The 21569-nt window shown below is 43.8% G+C and overlaps 1 protein-coding gene across 1 annotated transcript in view; it reads left to right on the top strand.

The window, feature by feature from the left end:
• LOC103738938 (S-adenosyl-L-methionine-dependent tRNA 4-demethylwyosine synthase) overlaps positions 1 to 21569 on the top strand; it is a 109021-nt gene that overhangs the window by 18809 nt on the left and 68643 nt on the right. Inside the window, exons 7-9 of the mRNA XM_008839139.3 lie at positions 4872 to 4994; positions 10457 to 10556; positions 15257 to 15309. Of these exons, the coding sequence (XP_008837361.1) occupies positions 4872 to 4994; positions 10457 to 10556; positions 15257 to 15309 (276 nt within the window). The remainder of the gene's footprint in view (positions 1 to 4871; positions 4995 to 10456; positions 10557 to 15256; positions 15310 to 21569) is intronic.

The raw sequence follows: 21569 nt of genomic DNA, 5'->3' as shown, positions 1-21569 counted from the left end.
CTTCAGGTTCACAGTGGCAGCATCTTCACAGCTAGGATATTCTGGCTGCCCGGTCACTGTTCCGGAGCAGCTTTGAGTGCTGCCCACTGTCAGGCCACCTTTGTTTCCATCATTTGGCTCAAGACTAAAAACTCCAGGTGGATATGAATCTGTCTCCCTAGCCTGATAGTTTTTAGGCCCTGACACCTCTAGCAACACTTTTGTCACTGGGGAATTCTAGGCAGGTGCTCTACACAGCCACACCCCAGCCCCTCATTGGGAGTTCTAGGTAGGTACTCTACCACTTAGCCATACCCCAGCCCCTCACTGGGGGATTCTAGGCAGGTGCTCTACCACTTAGCCACACCCCCCACCCCCTCATTGGGGGATTCTAGGCAGGTGCTCTACCACTGAGCCACACCCCAGCCCCTCACTGGGGGATTCTAGGCAGGTGCTCTACCACTTAGCCACACCCCCAGCCCCTCATTGGGGGATTCTAGGCAGGTGCTCTACCACTTAGCCATGCCCCAGCCCCTCATTGGGGGATGCTTGGCAGATGCTTTCCCAATGAGCCACATCCCCAGCCCTAATATTCTTTTTTATTTTATATGTATGAGTTTATTGCCTACATACCTGGAAGTGCACCTGTGTTGTACAGTGCCCTTGGAGATCTGAAGAGGGTATTGGATCCCCTGGAACTGGAGTTATGGATGGTTGTTAGCTGCCATGTGGATGCTGGGAACTGAACCTAGGTCCTCTGCAAGAGCAGCCAGTGCTTTTAACCATTGAGCCATCTCTCCAGCCCCCCTAATATTTATTTCGATCCAATTTATTCTCATAATGTTTTCCTTGGATTGGGGAGCTGCTTGCTTCATTTCCCTCTTGAAGGCAGTGTAGGTTTTGTTGTTTTAGTACAGAATCTCTCTCTGTAGATGAGGCTTCTTCAAATAGAATCTCCTTGTCTCAGCCTTGCAAATGCTGGGATAGAGGTGTGCACCACACTTCTGGTCAGGTCAGTTTTTTTGGATGGGTGTCTGTGATACTTGGGATTAAATTGAGATTACAAACATGCTTTACCAGTGAGCTGCATCTCCAGCCCACCTTTTTGTTGTTTGTTTGAGGCAGAGCCTTACATAGTTGGCCTTGAACTGGCTGTGTAACTGAAGATGACCTTGAACTCCGATTCTCCTTCTTTCTCCCCATCCCCCTTTATTTTAATTTGAGACAGGCTAACCCTGGACTCCCTGGATTTGTTGTAGCTCAGGCTAGCTTGATCTTGGAATCTTCCTGCCTCAGCTTTTTGAATAATGGAGATTACTGAGATTATAGGCCTATGCTACCAGGTCTGGCTTGTTTGTTTGGTTTTGTTTGTTTGAGACAGGGTCTTATTATATACCCTAACTGGTTGAAACTGGATATCTCTAGTCCAGGCTGGCCTCATACTTTGATCTTGTTCCTGAGTGCTGAGGTTGCAAGGGTATGTCACCACACCTGGCAAGGGTAATTTTTTTTAAGATTTATTTTTGTTTTTAAATTTTATGTGTGTGTTTGTGTGGTTGTGGGTATATGTACAAGTGCAGTGTTCATGGAGCCTAGAAAAGGGAATGGGCTCTGCAACTGGAGTTATAGGCAGTTGTGAGATGCCTGACTTGGGTGCTAGGAACTGAACTGTGGTCTTCTGCAACAGCAGCAAGTGTTCTTAACCACGTAGCCCTCTCTTCAGCCCCAAGGATAATCTTTTGTTATTACTGTTATTGTTGTTTGTTTCTGAGACAGAGTCTTACTCTATATCCCTGTGTGGCCTGGAACTCCTATGTAGACTAGGCTGGAATGGAACTCACATAGACCCACCTGCCTCTGCCTAGGACTAAAGGTGTGCACCACTACACTTGACTCCAAGAATAATTAAAAAAAATTTTTTTATTTTATGTGTATGAGTGTATTGCCTGCATGTATGTGAGTGCACCCATGCCATGCAATGCCACAGAGGTCAGATGAGAGTTTCGGATTTCCCTGCATCTAGAGTTAAGGACGATTTGTAGCCACCATGTGGGTGCTGGGAATCAAACAGGTCCTCTACAAGAGCAGTCAGTGCTCTTAACCACTGAGCCATCTCTCCAGCCCCCAAGTATAATTTTAAGAAGAATCATAACCCTTGTGTAGTTTCCCAGTCCTCCTTTGCCTGTCCTCAGCTCCTGATTGTTCTTGAATTTCCCCCGATCTTCTTTCTATTCCTCACCAAAGTCAAGCCACACTGGTGTCCCTGGTGCTGAGAACAGTTACCGAGTAATAGGTGAGTTTGATCGCTCAGGTATCTGCTCTCCTGGTACTTGGGTCAGATCAGCATCTTTCTTCCCTAGCATACCACACTTCTCAGTTACTCCTGGCTACAGTCTGTTCCCATTATCTTATGTTCCCAGTAGAGTTAGTTACCAAGATTCAGCCTGGATTGCTCTCATTTTAGGCCGTATTTTTTAAATTTTAATTTCTTTTAATTTTTCCATTTTCCTGTGTGTGTGTGTGGTGTGAGTATGTACATGTTTTTGCATGTGTATGGTTACATGTGTGTGCCTGTAGAGGCCTAAGGTTGTTATTGAGTATCATCCTTGATTGCTCTTCCACCTTATCCATTGAGGCAGGGACTCTCAGTCAAACCCAGAGCTCACTGATATGACTAGTCCTCCTAGCCAGCTTGCTCTTGGACTCTTTCTCTGCCTTCTGAGGCTGGGATTACAGATGGGTTGCTACTATGCTCACCCATTTATGTGGCTTCTGGAGATCTAAACTCTGGTCCTCATGCTTGTACAGCAAGGACTTTACCCACAAGCCATCTCACTAGCCTCTTCAGACCACTTTAGAGGCCTCTGCCCTTCTCCTTCCAGGACACAGAAGTAGATGGTATGTGATCTGCCCATGTTTTCCTCCCATGCTCTGTTTTGCTTCAGAATCTGCTGGTGGTGATTCCTTAGTTGCTTGTCATTGCTGTATCCCACCACTTGCCTGAGTCAGTTTCCCCATCCTCCTCATAGCTTCACTTTCCCTTTCAGTTTGGTCAGTTGTGCTGTGAGGGAGGCAGCTTCCTGTGGGTTCTGAGCCAAGCTGCCTGGCTGCTTTTCATGCCCCTGAACCCATTGGTTACAGCATGCGCACGCTCCAGTGCCTGTGTCCCTCTTCTACTGTGACTGCGCTGGAGCCCTCTGGGGAGGAAGAGATGTGCCGCACTAAGCTTCTAGCCCTAGCGGCATCCATGAATTCATTTAGTGTTTCTTGAAGACAGGTTTTAAATGTTGCATAGGTCACAGAGCCAATTTAACAGCACTTTTGATTAGCCTTTATCCACATGAAGTGGGGTCCTTTGAGAGGCAGTAAATTCTTCTGCTGGAAAGATAGGATTCTGAGTAGCAGTTGCAGAGGAAAGTCCAAGATGGCGAGCAGGGTGTCGCCCAGCCAAAGGTCACCTGCTGCAAATTTCAAACTTAATTAATTTTGAGAAAAGTTTTCCTATAACCTAGGCTGGCTTTGAACTGGAGGTGTAGCCGGGGCTGACCTTGAACTCCTGATCCTCCTGCTTCTCCCTAGGCAAGTACTGTGTCAACTGAGCTACATCCCCAACTCTATCTTTTTAAAAGATTTGTTTATTTTTATTTTGTGTGTAAGAGTGTTTTGCCTACATATATTTATGTGTACCACACATACGCAGCACCCGCAGAGACCAGAAGAAGGCATTAGATTCTTTGGAGTTAGAGTTATTGACTGTTGTGAGATTCCTTGTGGGTGTTCAACTGAACCCAGGTCTTCTGCAAGAGCAGCAGGCTTTCTTATCCGTTAAGCCATCTCTCCAGCCCCTCTACTTTCTGTTTAAATAAAGGTTTGGGGAGCACAGCCATGTTGTTGTAGCAGCCTGGGGCTGGAGAGATGGTTCAGTGGTTAAGAGCACTGGCTGTCCTTGCAGAAGACCTGGGTTTGGTTCCCAGCACCTACATGATAGCTAACAACCATCTGTAACTCCAGTTCTAGGGGATTCGATGCCCTCTTCTGACATCTGTGGTATTGCACAACATGGGTACACTTACACAGATGTAGGCAGTGCGCTTATATACTTTAAAAAAAACCAAAACAGCCGGGCGTGGTGGTGCACGCCTTTAATCCCAGCACTCAGGAGGCAGAGGCAGGTGGATCTCTGTGAGTTAGAGGCCAGCCTGGTCTACATAGTGAGTCCCAGGACAGCTGGGGCTACATGGAGACCCTGTCTCAAAAAGACCAAAAAACCCCCAAAAGACAAAAACAAAAAGATTGGTAGAGCCTGCTAGGTGTGGTGGCATACACCTTTAGTCCAGCACTCTGGAGGCAGGTGGATCTCTGTGAGTCCTAGGCCAGCCTGGTCTACATAGTGAGTTCCAGGCTAGCTAGGGCTACAAGGAGATCCTGTCTCAAAAAACCCCTACTAACCAAGCAAGCAAGCAAAGAAACAAAACAAAACAAACCTGTAAAGCTGGGGTTGTCAAGGTTGCTTAGCAGGTAAAGGCGCTTGCCACCAAGCCTCAAGACCTGAGTTCAGTCCTGGACCCACATGTTAGAAGGAGAGAACCAATTCCACAGAGTTATCTTCTGACTTCCACACATGCTCTATGTCAGGTATGTACACACACACACACACACACACACACACACACACACAAATGAAAAAACAAAAAACAAAACAAACAAAAATCACACAAAAACTGTAAAGTTTGTTGGGGTGTATTTAGTGGTAGAGCATCTATCTGGCGTATGAGAGGCCCTGGGATCCATCCTCAGCATCACAAACCATAGCATGGATCTCTGGATGGAGGAGAAAGAGGAATTAACTGTGTACCTTTGAAAGCTATCTCTCTGAAGTGTTTGCCTTTCAGGAGGAGGAGCCCTTCGAGAGCAGTGAGGAGGAGGAGACTGGGTTCCATGACCTCCAGAGCCTGAATGCTGTGGTTGATGTTGAGGATCTGGGCACCATCATGAACCACATGAAGAAGGAAAAGGTACCTCTGTGTTGGAGAAATGCCACAGTTGGATCCTGTCATTGGTTCACCTCTTAGATTCTGTTGCAGTATACCCTGACTGCCCAAGAAGGTGGTTTAATTTCTGTCTCCTGTCTAGAAGGTTTTCTGATTTTTTATTTTTACAATATTTACATAAAGTTCGAACATTTAAAAAATGACATTTATTTGTGTGTATATTAATGTAGGCAAGCATGTGAATGTCTGCATTCCATGGCATGTGTGGAGGTCAGAAGACAACTCACAGGAGTAGGTTTGCTCCTTCCAGTGTTAGGTCCCAGGAATCATCACGTGGCGTGAAGTGCCTTTGCTCATTGAGCTGTCTTGCCTGCCTTTACTTGAACTTTACTACGTTCTTCTCACTCAGTACTGTGAAAACAGGCTCCTTGCAGGATCAGCAGATCTTAGGACAGGGACTGTGGACTGGGTAGGTGGCTACAGGCACAGCATTCAGGGATGTGGAGGATGACCATTGTGGAGGACTATTTACCATTAAGATTTCAAGCAGAGGAGCTGGAGAGATGGCTTAGTGGTTACAAGCACTGGTTGCTCATGCAGAGGACCCAGATTTGGATCCCAGCACCCACATGGCGGCTAGCAACTGTCCTTAACTTAGCAAGTTCCAGGCCAGCTGGAGCTACAGGTAGGCCCTGTCTCAAAAAAAAAAAAAAAAAAAAAAAAAAGAAAACCCAAACCAAAATGGGCTAAGGCTATATCTGTCATAGTAGTTCAGTGTAAGTATAATGCTTGGGAAAAACAGATGCTCTAAACTAAAAATATGTACAGCCCATAAGCCTTGGGACAAAAAAAGGGAAATTTGGAAAATATGAGAAAATCAGTGATTAAAAACTATACATTCACATGAATGAATTCAATAAGTAGCCATGTTTAGCCATAGGAATACTCTGTGACCTTTATGTTTCCAAATAAATAGCTAGAGTGAGACTGCAGCAGGCAACATGGCCTCATACAACTGTGGTAGAGATGACTTGAAAAGAAATGTCAGGGGCTGCAGCTAAGAGCAGTGGCTGCTTTTGCAGAGGACCTGGGTTTGATTCCCAGCACCCACATGACAGCTGTCTGTAACTCCATTTCCAGGGGATCTGAAATCTCTCTTCTGACCTCCGTGGACACTGACTCAAGTGCACATACATACACAGACATTCACACACATAATTTAAAATAAAATGTTTTTAAAAAAGAAATTCTCTAAACTGTATTGAAAACAATGTATTCCGCTAAGGTACCAAAGTAGACCTCAAGAGAGGGAAAGAAACATATAGGTATGGTAACGGTAACTCTGTCTGGTGAAGATGTTTCTTCTATTTTGTGGTTTCTTTCACTTTCCCTTTTTTTTAATTTTTAAAAATATTTTATTTTTTCTTTTATTTTATGTGTATGTGTGTATTGCCTACATGTAGGTAAGTGCACCTGTGTTGTGCAATGCCCACAGAGGTCAGAGGAGGCTGTTGGATCCCCTGGGACTGGAGTTATGGACAGTTGTTAGCTGCCATGTGGGTGCTGGGATTTGAACCCAGGTCTTTTGTAAGAACAACCAGTGTTCTTAACTGCTGAGCCATCTCTCTAGCCCTCCCCCCTCTTTTTTTTTTTTAAAGATAGGGTCTCAGTATATATCCTATCCTTGACTGGTCCTGAACTCACAAAGATCCACTTGGCTTTTGTTTTTGTTTTTGTTGTTTTGAGACAGCATCTCATGTAGCACAGGCTGGCCTCAAACGCCCTATGTATCTGAGGATGACCTTGAACTCCTGATGTACCTCCATGCTTGATTTACAGAGTTCTGGGAATGGAATGGAGGGCCTTCCACGTACTAGGCAAGCACTCTACCACTGAGCTACATCCTTATGTAGCTCCATTTTTTTTTTTTTTTAAAGACAGGGTTTCCTGTAGTCCAGGCTGACCTAGAACTAGCTATGTAGCTGAAGATGACCTCGAGTTCCTGATCCTCCTGTTTCCACTTCCTGAGTGTTGGGATCCTGAGTGTTGGGATTTCAGGTGTGCATCATGATACCTGGTTTATGCAATGCTCGGGGGCAGGGGAACCCAGGCTTCCTGGATGCTAGGCAAGCGCTCTGCCCACTGGGCCACAATCTCAGCCTTTTAATTTTTTAACAAACATGAGTTCTTTTAGGTTATACTTTTTTGTAATTGATCAAACTGGGTCACAGTAATTGTAATTTTTGACTTTTAATTAAAGATGTAATTTTCATTAGTGAAACTGTTAAAATGGTGTGTTAAGTAGCTGATTTAGCTAGAATACTAGAATCTCCACCTGAGGCTAGCTAAGCCTTAAAGAAGTTTGGTGATTGACACATTTTTCATTGCTTTTTCATCCTGTGGCCAGTAGAGGTCACCAGAGAACGCACTAATGAAAAATCTTATGATCCATGTCATTTTTTGAAATGAAATGGCTTTGGACTTCATGAGCTTTAAGATGCCAGCTTATGAAATTTTAGCTTTCTTATAAAAATCTCACATGAAAACCATCAGATGGAGGGGACCGTATGTGTCCCTCTCTTTTTCAGTAAACCTGAAAAGACGTCATCAGTTATCTTTATCTTATATGTGTGTATGTATTAAATGTATGCACATAAACATATATGCATACAATCGTGTGTGTGTGTGTGTGTGTGTGTGTGTGTGTGTGTGTACCTGTACCTAATTTACTGTTGTCCTGGGGACTGAATCCTGAGGGACATCGTGTATGGTAGGCTGTGCTGTGTCATTGTGTTACATCCTCTACCTCTCTCCTTGTTTTGGTCTTTTTGTTGTTGTTTGTTTTAATTTTTTGAGATAGGGTTGGATATGTCCTAGGTTGGCCTTAAGCTTGTTATGTAGCCACGGATGACCTTGAACTTCTGATCCCCCTTCCTCCACCTCTGGAGTGGTAGGATTACAGGCATGCACCACCATACCTGGTTGCCAGTTCTTTATGTCTGGAGAGAACCATTTTTTGGGGGGTGAAGCTGTAGAACTCACTCCTTTACAGTGGGGTGGTCAGGAGAGAGAGGAGTCAAGGCCTAGGGATTCTGGAGTCTTTTTTTTTTTGGTCTTTTTGAGACAGGGTCTCCCTGTAGCCCAGCTGGGCTGGCACTTGCTATGTAGACCAGGCTGGCCTTGAACTCACAGAAATCCACCTACCTCTGCCTCTCTTGCACTGGGATCAAAGGTGTGCACTACCACACCTGGCTCTGGAGTCTTTCTTTAAGATTTATTTTTATTATTTAAAGAAGTGTTTTTAGAGATAGGGTCTTGCTGTGTATCCCTGGCTGGCCTGGAACTCACAGAGGTCCTCCCGCTTCTGCCTCTTGAGTGCTGGGATTAAAAGTTTATTATTTCTAATTATGTGTGTGTCTTTGTGGGGGTATGTACTAGTGATTGCAGTGACTGAATAAGCCAGAGGCATTGTATCCTCCTGGAGCTAGAGTTATAGAGGGTTGTGAGGCACCTGTTATGGGTGGTGGGAACTGAACTGGGTACTCTGCAAGAGCAGTACCCACTGTCAACCACTGAACCATCTCTCCAGACCCGCCATCTCCCTTTTAAAAATGTGTATATTTGTGTTTGTGTGTGGATGCCACATGTGTGCAGTGCCCTTGGAGGGCAGAAGACACTATCAGATCCACTAAACTGGAGTTACAGGTGCCTGTGAGCTATCTCACATGAGTTCTGGGAATTAAAGTCAGGTCTTCTGCAGGAGAATCAAGCCCTCTTATTCACTGAGAATCTCCAGCCCTGATTCAGCAGACTTTACTTCTGTGTAGGACATTCACCAGCTATAAATAAATACATTAAATTAAGGACCTTTCTTGGTTGTCGTATGATTGTAGTTTGGATAGAGCCCAAGTGCCTGCGCTGGCACCAGGGAGATCAGAGTTGAGTGTCCTATATACCTCCTTACTTCTGTTAAGAAGTCAGCACTACACAGGGAGATAAGACGGGCAGCATGCCAGAGGAGGAGAGATTGACAGCATCCTGAGCCCTCAGCCCCTTTCATCAGGCCTCTGTGATTGAATCTGGAAAAACCACACTATTTCACGACAGAGGATGATTGGTTTAGTGACAGGGCTCCATGGTGTTGCACAGCCAGGTGTGGTGCCCCAAATTTTTTAGCTTGTTTTTTTGTTTTGTTTTGTTTTGTTGAGAGAGGGTCTCCCTGTAACCTCAGCTGTCCTTGAACGCACTATGTAGATCAGGCTGGCCTTGAACTCACAGAGATCTACCAGTCTCTGCTTTCCGAGTACTAAGATTAAAGGCATGAGCTTCATCCAAAGGTTTGGTTTAAAATAAGAGGGTGTTTGTTTGGCTCTGGCTAGCCTCACAGGCTAGGGCCAGGTCTGGATTTACGTGAGCTTGGGGGCTAGCAGAGGAGCCCCAGAGACTTTGTGGTGACAGATGCCCTTGGGCTGACACTGCCCTGACACTGCCACCTGCTGTCAGTTTTTGCATGATTGATAGAGGAATCCCTGGAACCTGCTGTGGAGCCTGTCCACAGACATGTCAGCTCCCAAGGTGGAGGTGTGTTCATTTCTTCCACCACAGGCTTCCTTTTGCTCTGAGTTCTGAAATAGATTCTTTTATAGATTTATTTTTATTTTATGTATATGGTGTTTTGCCTGTATATTAGTGAGTGCACCCATGTATACAATGCCTGTGGAGGCCAGAAGACGATCCCCTGGATCCGTAACTAGATGGTTGATTGTTAGTTGCCATGTGGGTGCTGGAAACCAAAACCAGATCCTCTGCAAGGGCAGCTGGTGCTCTTCGCTGCTAAGCCATCTCTCCAGTCTCTGGCCTTGAACTCTTGACCCACCTGCTTTAATTTCCCCAGTGATGGGATTGCAGGTGTGTACCATCACACTGGTTAGGAATTGTAATTTATTGAAAAAATCTCCCTTTCTTTAAGATGAGGAAATTGAATTTCACAAAAAATCAATTATTTGACAGTTAGGCAGTTTCTCTGTGTTCAAAGTGTTTAAACATTTAGTCTTTAGACCAATAAGATGACTCAGTGAGTAAAGGTGCTTGCTGCCAAGTCCGATGACCAGAATTTGATCTCTAGGTCATGTAAGTTGTCCAGCGACCTCTATATATAACTGTGGCATGTGTACATGCATATACATGTACATGTATATACACATGCAAACTAAAATAAAATGTAACAAAAATTATCTTTAGACAGGGGAGCTGTTGATTTAGGTTTTGTGAGTCTGCATGTTCTCACGGTCCTTTTGTTTTATTTCCCTTGTTTATTTATTTATTGGCCCTGGTGGGCCTTTGGATCATGGTCCTCTGGAAGCATGACCACTTGTGGGGTGCTGGGTTCAGCCTTGGTTCACTGTTGATCCATGTTTTCAGTTGTTGCCATGGTATTTTCCTTATATACTACCACTTCTGGATTTTATTTTCTTGAATTAACACAGAGAGAAAAACAGCAACCAGAAGATAAAACAGAGCACGTTGAAGACAAGGAGGAGAGAGCCATGATCACCCCTGCGCTCCGTGAAGCCCTGACCAAGCAAGGTGACCACCTGTGCAACATTGCTGTGCCCTGGTGCACTTTAATCTGATGCCTAGGACTGGAGGCCTGAGACAGGCTTGCCCAGGGCCAGTTTGTGCAGTCGCTGGGTTATAGTGTGTCAGAGCCTCATAGGACTTAGGCCTCCAGGACCAGATACCTGAGCAAAGCAACTTGAGGGAGGAAACGTGTATTTGGCTCAAGCTTCAGAGTGCTCCAGGGTCACTTGGCCCTGTGCTTCTGGGCCTGGACTGAGGTGAAGCCTCACAGCAGCAGCAATGTAAAGTAGAAACAGTTCGGTCAGGAAGAAGAGTTGAGTTGCTCAGATGAGGGCCTATAGGAAGGAGAGAGTGGTGCCTCCCCCCTCTGCCTCCAGCCAGCCCATCTTCCACAGCCCCACCACCTCCTAGATGCGATTCAACTCTTGAATCCATCAGAGGAGACTTCATTTCCTCAGAGCCCTCACAGGCATACTGAGGTAGACACACCTAGGTACCTTCCAGTCCAGTTATGGTGACATCCAAGAGTGATTGTCACCATCATAGACAGCTGCCTGAGGATACCTTTCCCTCCCTCCCTTCCTTTCCCTCTCTCCCTTTTGTTCTCTTCTCTCCCCCCTCCTGCCTTCTCTGCCTCTATCCATCTACCTCCCTTCCTTTCTCTCTTCCCCGCTTTCCTTTCCCCCTCCATCCTCCCTCTCTCTCCCCTCTTACTCTTTCTTTCTCTTTCTTTCCCATCTCATAAATTTCTTTAGGGTTTGAGGCTGGCCTTAAACTCACTATGAAGTTGAGGATGACCTAGAACTCTTGATACTTCTGCCTCCACCTCCCAGTATTGGTGTCACAGGCCTGCTTCACTGCACCTGGTTTTGTGGGGCTGGGATGAAACCCCAGGCTTTATGCCAGGAGGCAGAACTAATGTGCATTGCATTCTGACTTCTGAGTCGTTCCTTATGAAGGGAATGAGCAAGACTAGTTTTCTGTATCAGAAAGAGCTGTGAGTGGGGCATCGGCAGACAGGCTTTCCTTCTCCTTCTCCCCCATCTTTATGAAGGTCTTTTATGAGACAGCAGGATGTGGTTCAGTCTCACAGGACACAGACCAGCGTTTATGTGTAATTTTCCTACTTATTTTTTGTTTTAAAAATATACTATTTTTTATTTTATGTGTTTGAATGTTTTGCCTGCATATATGTAAGTGCATCACATGCATACAATGCCCAAAAAGGCCAGAAGAGGGTGTTGATCCCTGGGAAATGGAGTTATTGATTGTTGTTAGCTGCCATGTAGATGCTGGGAACTGAATCTGGATCCTCTACAAGAGCAGCCAGTGCTCTTAACCACTGAATAGTCTCTCCAGCTCTGTGATTTTTCAAAAAACATTTTTATTTATAATTTTAATTTTATTTGTATGACCATATTACTTGTTTATATGTAAGTGCACCCCTGTTGTACAGTGCCTGAGGAGGTCAGAAGAGGGCATTGGATCCTCTGGAACTAGAGTTACCGATGGTTGTTAGCTGCTATATGGGTGCTAGAAATTGATTCTGGGTCCTCTGCAAGAGCAACTAGTGCTCTTAGCTGCTAAGCCATCTCTGCAGCCCCCATTTTTTTAGACATTTTATTTATTTTGTGTGCTTATGTATGTTTGTACCACAGCCTGTGTGGTCGTCAGAGGACAACTACTTTTGGGAGCTGGTTCTCTTCTTCTACCAAGTAGGTCCCAGGATGGAACTCAGGTGGTCAGGTTTAGCTGCAAGCGACTTTCACCACTGAGCCATCTTGCTGGTCCTCTCCCTGAGGTAGAAGTTCGTAGAAGTCAGTCCCTCTTCTTCCCCCTTGGGGCAGCACTTCTTTATTTAATCTCCTTCTGGCATTCTGATTCTTCCTTCCTTTTCTTTCTTTAACTATGACTGATGGTAGTTCTCTGGTCGTCAGTTTGAAATATATTGTTACATTTGCCTTATGCTCCATTTTTGTAGTTATCGTCCAGGTCATTCAAGAGAAGGAATTTAAAAAACTATATACTGGGGCTGGAGAGATGGCTCAGTGGATAAGAGCACTGGCTGTTCTTATAGAGGGCCTGGGTTTGGTTCCCATCACCCATATGGCGACTAACAGCTATTCCTAACTCTAGTTCCAGGGGCTCCAATGCTCTCTTTGGGCCTCTGCAGGCATTGCATACACATTGTGCATTTACAAACATTTAGGGAAAAACATTCATACACATAAAATAAATTTAAAAACTACATACTAAATAACGCGATCAATAAATGAACAAATGAAATGAATGGATAGTTCAAACAATTGAAGGACAGATAGCCAGGAAATATGTAAGAGGTCAACGTCCTTAGCCATCAGGAAAATGCAAATTAAAACTGCATTGATAGTCCACCTCACCCCTGCCAGAATGGCATTCATTAAGAAAACAAACAGCAAAGGCTGGCAAGGATGTGAGGGCTAGGGAACCCTTCTGCACAGCTGTCAGGATTGTAAACTAGTACAGCCACTGTGGTGGAACTCAGCTGAGGTTCCTCAGAAAACTAAACACAGAGCTGTCAGTGGTACAACTGGACCACTCCTGGGTATTTACCCAAAGGATTCTTTTTATTTTTTGTCTTTTTGAGACAGGGTCTCCCTGAAGCCCCAGTTGACCTAGAAATCAACTATGTAGACCAGACTGGCCTCAATTGCAGAGATCTGCCTGCCTCTGCCTCCTGAGTGCTTGGGATTAAAGGCAAGCACCACCAAGCACAGCCTCTTTTTTCTTTAATTACATTTGCTTATTGTGTGTATGTGGACATGAGCGTGTGATAGCATGTGTTTGGAAGTCAGAGAACAACTTGCAGAAGTCGGTTTTCTTCCACCATTTGGGTCCTGGGGATTTGAACTCAAGACCTCAGGCTTGGTAGGAAGTACTTTTACCTGCTGAGCCATCTAACTGTTCCATCCTGAAGACCTCTTAAGTCAGGATACCACAAAGACCTGCCCAACTGTGTTTACTGCAGTCCTGTTCGTAATAGCCAAGATGTGGGGCCAGATTAGGTGCCAAATGGCTGATGAAAGGATAGAGATAACACGGTCGATATACATAATGGAGTTTTATTGAACCATAAAAAAAAATTAGGTTTGCAGAGGAATAGATAGGACTGGAGAGCATTGTATTAAATGAAATAAGCCAGACCCAGAAAGACAGCCCATTTTCTCTCATTTGTGTGTCCCATATTTTATATAGATATACAGGTCATATATGTATGCTCATGTGTATATGTATATATATATATATATATTTGTATGCATGTATTTATATGTATATATGAGACATCAGAGTAGAAGTCAAACTGGGAGAAATGACTGTGACTGGGGGGCTGAATATGGATATACGTACATAAAAATGTCTATGAAATGCAACACTCTGTACATGAATATACACCCATTTTGTGTGTGTGTGTGTGTGTGTGTGTGTGTGTGTCAGAGAGAGAGAGGAGAGAGAGAGAATGTGTATCTCTAGCTCGTGAGTACAGTGTTTTCTCCCAGTGCCTTAGTTATCTTTAACTATCAACTTGACACAGCCTAGAATCTTGATTGAGGGATTTCTTAGATCATATGGGCCTGTGAACAAGTCTGTGGGGGGATTGTTTTGTTTGTTAATTGATGTAGACAGGCCCAGATAACTGTGGGTAGCACCATCCTGAGGCAGGTGGTCCTGGGCTGTATAAGAAAGCTATCTGAGCATGAGCCTGTATGTGAGCCAACAAGCAGCATCCTCCATGGTTCCTGCTTTAGTTTCTGCCCTGACTTCCCTCAGTGATGGACTGTGACCTGGAGGTATAAGCCAAATAAACCTTTCCTCCCCTAAATTGCTTTTGGGCAGAGTGTTTTATTACAGTAATAGAAGGGAAATGACAACACCCAGATTTGTTTAGTATATTGCTTAGATCTTTGAACCTTACTGACTTTGGACCTCTAAAGACCTTTTAGCTCTGGGAGCTGAAAACCTCCTCATGTGACTTTGAATTAGTTTATTGTTTCTTTGAGTCCCTGTTATTACATGAGTATACATTTTATTTTATTTTATTTATTTTATTTTTTGAGACAGGGTCTTATGTAGCCCAGGCTGGCATCAGGCACTCTATATAGCTGAGGATGACCCTGAATTCCTAATCCTTCTGCTTCTACTTGGCAGGTGTTGGGATTACAGGCATGTGCTGCATGCCTAGGTGGTTATATATTTTATTTTTTATTTTTTATTTATTTTTTGTTTTTTGACACAGGGTCTCCCTGTAGCCCCAGCTGGCCTGGAACTTGCTATGTAGACCAGGCTGGCCTTGAACTCATAGAGATCTGCCTGCCTCTGCCTCCCAAGTGCTGGGATTAAAGGTGTGCGCCACTATGCCTGGCAGTTATATATTTTAAAATAGTTTCTCACCATATTCAGGTGATCTGGTACTTGGGAGACTGAGGAAGGAAGATTGGGGCTATGCAGGGAAATCCTGTCACAAAGCAAAGCTGAACTGTAACAACAACCCCTCCCCTCCCCCAAAAAGTTTTCTCATCCCAGAAAATTAAATCTTTGATAGTTTTTCCAACAGTGTCACCAAATACCATTAATGTGAGCAAAGAAAAACAAATGTGCTAAATTCGAATGTCACCTTTTGATGTTAGACTTAGGGTTGTTTTAGCTCTGGCCTCTGCCTTCCCATGCAGGTTACCAGCTGATTGGCAGCCATTCTGGTGTGAAGCTCTGCAGGTGGACAAAGGTATTTATTGTTTCTTTAAAAAATTTAAATGTCTATGTATATGTATGTGTCTGTCTGTGCATGTGTGCATGTGTGAGTGCAATATCCACAAAGACCAGAAGAGGGTGTTGGATTCCCTAGTGCTAGGATTACAGATGTGAGCCACTTGATGTGGGTAATGGGAAACCAACTTGGATCCTCTGTAAGAGCAACAAGTGCTCTCAACCACTCAGCCACCTCTCCAGCCCTATTTGTTGGTTTTTATGCAAATATTATTTCTAGTATATGCAACTTTTATTTACTTTTTTCCATTTATTTATTGTGTGTGTGTGTGCACATGCATGTGTGGTCAACAACTTATGGGAGTCCATTCTCTCTTTCCACCAAGTGGATTCCAGGCAGCCAACTCACATCTTCAGGCATCCATGGCAAGCTGAACCATCGTGCCAGCTCCTCATGTATTCTTAATTGTTTTGAGATATAATTTATGTACAATGCAAGTCACTCATTTAAAGTCTGCAGTTTAGTGGTGTTTAATGTGTCCATAGGGTTGTATAGTGCACGTTTCTGTCCCCTTTGAAAGAAAGAAGGGCTGCATCTGTCAGCTCTCTCCTTTCTGGCATCTCCTTCCAGCTCTGCCCAGTGGTCCTTCTATACTGTAAATGACTGACTACTTTCCAGATGACTGGGATTGTACAGCATGTGGCCCTTTGTGCCTCTGATCTCTCTCTTGGTATGATGTTTTTGTGGTATGTCTGGGGGTATGATGAGTCAGTATGTTGTGCCATTTTGGCTGATAATATTGCATGGTGTGCCTTATCTGTGCTTTGGCCAGTTGATGGGCACTGTGGTTGCTTGTGTGCTTTGTATGTTATGAGCAACACTGCTGTGGATGCCCCTCCACATAGAGGTTTTTGTGTGGTGTACATGCCCCCAAGGTGGTTGCTAGATCATGGTAACTTGATATTTTAAATTGTTTTTCTCCCTCTTTTCCCCCCTCCCTCCTGTACCCCCTCTCCCTTCCCTCTCTTCCTTGTTCGCTCCCTCATTCCTTTCCTCCTTCCTTCCCTTCTCCCTCCCCCCTCTTCATCTTTCTGTAGAGCCCAGACTAGCTTCAAACTTGTGATGATCTTGCCTACCTCTGCCCATTTATTTATTTACTTTTTAGACAGGGTGGGGTAACCCAGGTTGACCTTGAACTTGCTGTGTAACTGGGGATGCTCTTGAACTCCTCATCCTCCTGCATCCACCTCCCCAGTGCTAGGATTATAGTTGAGGCTACTATATGCTGTTTATCAAGTGCTAGGGATGGAACCCAGGGCTTCTCACATGCTAGGCAAGCACTCTACCAGCTGAGCTACATCCTCAGCCTCAAAGAAATTAATCTTTTCTTTGTCTTTTTTTCTTTTTTTTGAGTCAGGGACCTGAGAACATTAGCCTGGAACTCACTGTGTAGACCAGGCTGGCCTAGAACTCACAGAGATCCGCCTGCCTCCCAAATGCTAGCGTTAAAGGTGTGCAGCACTATATGTCCAGCCTAATTTTATTTTAACTCCTGTTCCTCTGCCTTTCTCTAAGAGGTGCAGACATTCCCACAGGTTTCCCCCTGGCACTTGTTCCATCTGCTTTTGGTGACCTGTGCTCAGCCCTGTGAATTAATGAATGAATTCCACATGTCTCAACTTCACATTTCTTTTTTCCATCCCAGTGATTTTCAGTAACGTCAGACTCTGTGCCTTCTAGCACAGCTAGCATTGTGTAGTGTCCTTTTTACCACTGCTAAATTCAATTTGCAAATCATATATCCCTTGCATAATTCAGAAAATTGGTGTTTCGCCTAAACTCTAATGAAGTGAAGCAGGAAACACTTTATGTTAATATGTATTTCTGCACAAAAGTGCTCTGCCCCTGCCTTGCGAGATGACACAGTGAGGGGCCAGCTGCTTGCTGGGCTGCTGCCGCCTCTCCAGCTCCCTCCACAGCTCCTCAGGCTCCATAGCTCCTCCTGCTCCTCTTCCTCTTGCTCCTCCTTCCTCCCCTTCCTTCTCCTTGCTCTTCCTCCTCCTCCTGCTCCTCCTCCTCTTCTTCCTCCACCTGCTCTTCTTCCTTCTGCTCCTCTTCTTGCTCCTCCTCTTTCTGTTCTTCTCATTCTTTTTTTGTGGTGCTGAGCATCATCCAGGGCCTTGCACATGCTGGGCAGGCGCTCTGTCATTGAGCCACATCCCCAGCTCTTCTATCTATTTTAAGTGGATAAATTTAAATTTAAGAAAGATCAGACTCCCCAGGCATGAGCACTCGGAAGGCAGAGGCAGGCGGATCTCTGTGAGTTTGAGGCCAACATGTTCTCCATAGTGAGTTCGAGGGGCTCCGGGGAGGGGGGCAGTTCCTTAAAAAAAAAAAAAAAAAAAAAAAAAAAAAAAAAGGGAAAGATTAGACTCTATACAAGAAGCAGTAAGATGTCAGGCTTATTTATATACAGTCCTAACTGACATTTTGAAGCCCTAATTGGAGAATTGAAAAATAGCCCTAAGCAGCCCACAAATTACAGACCAGTGAGAAGAGAGAGGCTGTGCTCTCCAAGGAACCAGGGATGGAATGTCACAGAAAATAGATGTCTTAAAATCCCACATCTTCCTGAGACCCATGTTCTGTTTCTTTTTTTTTTTTTTTTAATTTTTTATATATTATTTTTATTTTATGTGTATTGCCTACATGTAGGTAGGTACGCCCATGCCCACAGAGGTCAGAAGATGGCATTGTCAGATCCTTTGGAACTGGAGTAAGGGATGGTTGTCAGCCACCATGTAGGTGCTGGGAATTGAACCTGAGTTCTCTGCAAGAGCAGCCAGTGCCCTTAACCTCTGAGCCATCTCTCCAGCTTCTCCCCATGTGCTGTTTCTAATTTAATTATTTTATTTTTAATTATGTGTATGTGTGTGTCTGAGTATGTGCACAAGAGTTCAATTACCTGTAGAGGCCAGAAGAGCAGGTCAGATCCTCTATGAGCCACAGTGTGGGTGCTAGAAACAGATGCCAGGTCCTGTGCCAGAGCAGCCAAGGCTCTTAACTGCCACGCTGTCTCTCCAGCCCAGTTTCTAACTTGTAATGACTTTGTAGATGGTCTCCTTCAGGCAGCAGTGGGAAGAGCAGATGGATGAAAATAAGGAATGGTGGGGCTGAGGTACACGGCAGACCTTGGTGACAGTAAATGACAAGCAGCTATAAAACAGTTTCAAGGTTGGATTATTCATTGTAGTACAAGAGTTATTAACAATGCCAGCAATACTTTATTTTTTTAATATTTTACCTATTATTTTTATTTTATGTGTATGAGTGTATTGCCTGCATGTATGTGAGTGCACCTGTGTCGTGCAGTGCCACGGAGGTCAGAAGAGGCCTTCGGATTCCCCTGGAACTGGAGTTAAGGACAGTTCATAGGCTCCACGTGGGTGCTGGGAATTGAACCCGGGTCCTCTGTAAGAGCAGTCAGTGCTCTTAACCACAGTCAACCGCTGAGCCATCTCTCCAGCCCAGCAGTACTTTTTAGAACAGCTTTCATTAATGAGAATTGTATAGCCTGATTGTTTCATTCTTTTTGTTTCCTTGTGTTTGTTTATATTTTATGTGTTATGAGTGTTTTTTTTTCAAATATAACTCATTTTTTTATTTGTTGATTTTTTTTTTTTTGGTGTGTGTATATCATACAGAACATCCCAAAGACTCTTACTCATCTATATCCCCACTTCCCAAATGGCACCCTCCTATAGCCTTGCCCCTCCCTCTCCTACTGGAGCCCATATACTCTTTCATCCCTGTTACTGTCCACTGTGTTGTCAGCGCCCCCAGCCATTCCCCAGTGCTTATCCATCTGCTGAATCTAGTCAGCCTATCTAGAGGTCTTTCTTTTAGGAAGGTCAGCTGTTCTTCATCTAGCAGCAATCAGCTGTCAATATTCCTTTAGATAAAATTGGGGTGGTCTGCTGTTCATTTTCCCAGTTCTATGCTGGGTTACTGTCTGAGATTCTCTTGGGTCACCCTGACCAACAACTCAAAGGAAGCTATCTCTTATCTGGCATTGTTGTTATGTAGCCTTTAGCTATACATATGGACTCTTAAAAAAATTATATTGACCCCATTAATCTTTGTTTATATTTTCCTTTTGAGTGTTTAAGACCCTGCAGTTGGCCCAGATAAACCAATTTATTTTTACTCTTTTTTTTTTTTAATTTTTACAAAAACTTTATTGAGAATTTCATGAATGCATGTAAGATGTTTTGATCAAATCCATGCCCACTCCCTCCCTTCCAACACCTACCATATCTCCCCATCACTTTCTTCTTCTTTTTTTTTCTTCTTTCATTTATTTATTTTTATGGGGCTTTTGGCTACTCTAACATTACCCCCTCTGAAGAGGTAACCCTAAAATCTTTTAAGGATTAGATACTATTTTTACTCTTAAGGCCATTTGAGGATCTGTTCCTCAGGGGTCACATGGGCTTGGGAGGAGCCCCTGGCTCCTTTCTTTTACCAGTTCCGTCTATATGAAGATAAGTCAAAGGTCCTGCTCAACCATGGCTGGCTTCGCTTGGAAGCATGGAGGAAATGTTTCCTCTTTGTTGACCCTCCTCTTTATAGACTGGACACTGGTTCAAGTCCATCTGGTGGGGTCACCATGGCCTCCTTGATCAAGAGGACAGGTGACTCACCACAGTAACAGCACATTTTGAGAGATGCTTATAGTCCCCTGGAACTTAGTCTACCTAGGAAGGCAAGGAGCAAAAAGTGTCCTTTATGTCCCTCTGACCAAATTAGTATAGGCCTCAAAGTATGGCTCTTAAACATCTAAGAAGGTTAGTTCCACCAGTCTGGTACTTTTAATTACCATGTGCCATGTAGATAAAGCTTGGGCAAAGACCAAAGGTTCTCAGATAAACCTTGCATAGACATATATTTCTTGATCTAGTTGTATGTATAATTTGTCAGTAGGTTGTTAGACTAATATGGTTCCCTCTGTTTTTTTTTAAAAAACAAGCTAGGCATTATTTATCTCTCAAATTGTCTAACCCTTCCACCATGGTTTCCCCATTTAAGATGCCCATTTTTTCCATTTCTCCCTTAATAATACCCTTCTCCTATGGTTCCACCTCTCTTGAGCTCCTTCTTTCCCATTATCCCCCAGGTTCCTTGTATAACCTCCCCTCTCCCCTCCCCTTAAAATAACCCCATTTATATCCATATCTCCCTTATTAACACCTGTTGTTTTATGACTATATCTCTGTAATACAGTTTAAAATCTGGTATAGTAATGCCCCCAGCATTAGTCTTAGTGCTCAGGGTTGCTTTGGCTATCCAAGGTCTTTTGTGCTTCCATATAACTCAGGATGGTTCTTTCCAATTCTGTAAAGAATGTCATGGGGATTTTGATTGGCATTGCATTGAATCTATAAACGGGCTTTTGGTAGGATGGTTGTTTTCACGATATTAATTCTTTGAATCCATGAGCATGGGAGGTCCTTCCATCTTCTGATGTCTTCCTTAATCTCTTTTTTTTTCATTTTTATTTATTATTTTTATTTTATGTGTATTCATGTATTGCTTGCATGTAGGTAAGTGCACCTGTGTCATGCAATGCCCGTGGAGGTCAGAAGAGGCAGTTGGATGCCCTGGGACTGGAGTTATGGACAGTTGTTAGCTGCCATGTAGGTGCTGGGATTTGAATCCGGGTCTTCTGCAAGAACAACCAGTATTCTTAACCACTGGAGCCATCTCTCCAGCCCCCAGTCTCATTTTTTAAAGATTTAAAATTTTCATTTTAGAGGTCTTTAATGTCTTTTGTCAGGTTTATTCTGAGATATTTTATTTTGCAGCTGTTGTGAAGGGGAGTGTTTCCATGTACTCTTTCTCTGATTGCTTTTTATTGGTATATAGAAAGAATACAGACCTTTGTAGATTAATTTTGTAACCTGCCACTTTACTGAACCTGTTAATAATTTCTAGTCATTTTCTGGTAGAATTTTTGTCCTTTCTTAGATATAATATCATATCATCTACAAAATGGGATAATTTGATCTCTTCTTTTCCACTTATTACTCCTTTAATTTCCTGCTCTTGTCTTATTGCTCTGGCAAAAGTTTCAAGTACTATGTTAAAGTGAAGTGGAGATAGTGGACAGCCTTGTCTGGTTCCTGATTTCAATGGGAATGCTTCCAGTTTTTTTCCATTTAGAACGATGTTGGCTGTGGGTTTGTTATATATGGCTTTAATTATGTTGAGGTATGTTC

Source organism: Nannospalax galili, unplaced genomic scaffold, assembly GCF_000622305.1.
Source record: "Nannospalax galili isolate Female #2095 unplaced genomic scaffold, S.galili_v1.0 scaffold899, whole genome shotgun sequence".
Classification (NCBI taxonomy): domain Eukaryota; kingdom Metazoa; phylum Chordata; class Mammalia; order Rodentia; family Spalacidae; genus Nannospalax; species Nannospalax galili.
The sequence above is the reverse complement of the archived record's forward strand: the minus strand, read 5'-3'. Positions and strand labels throughout refer to the sequence as shown.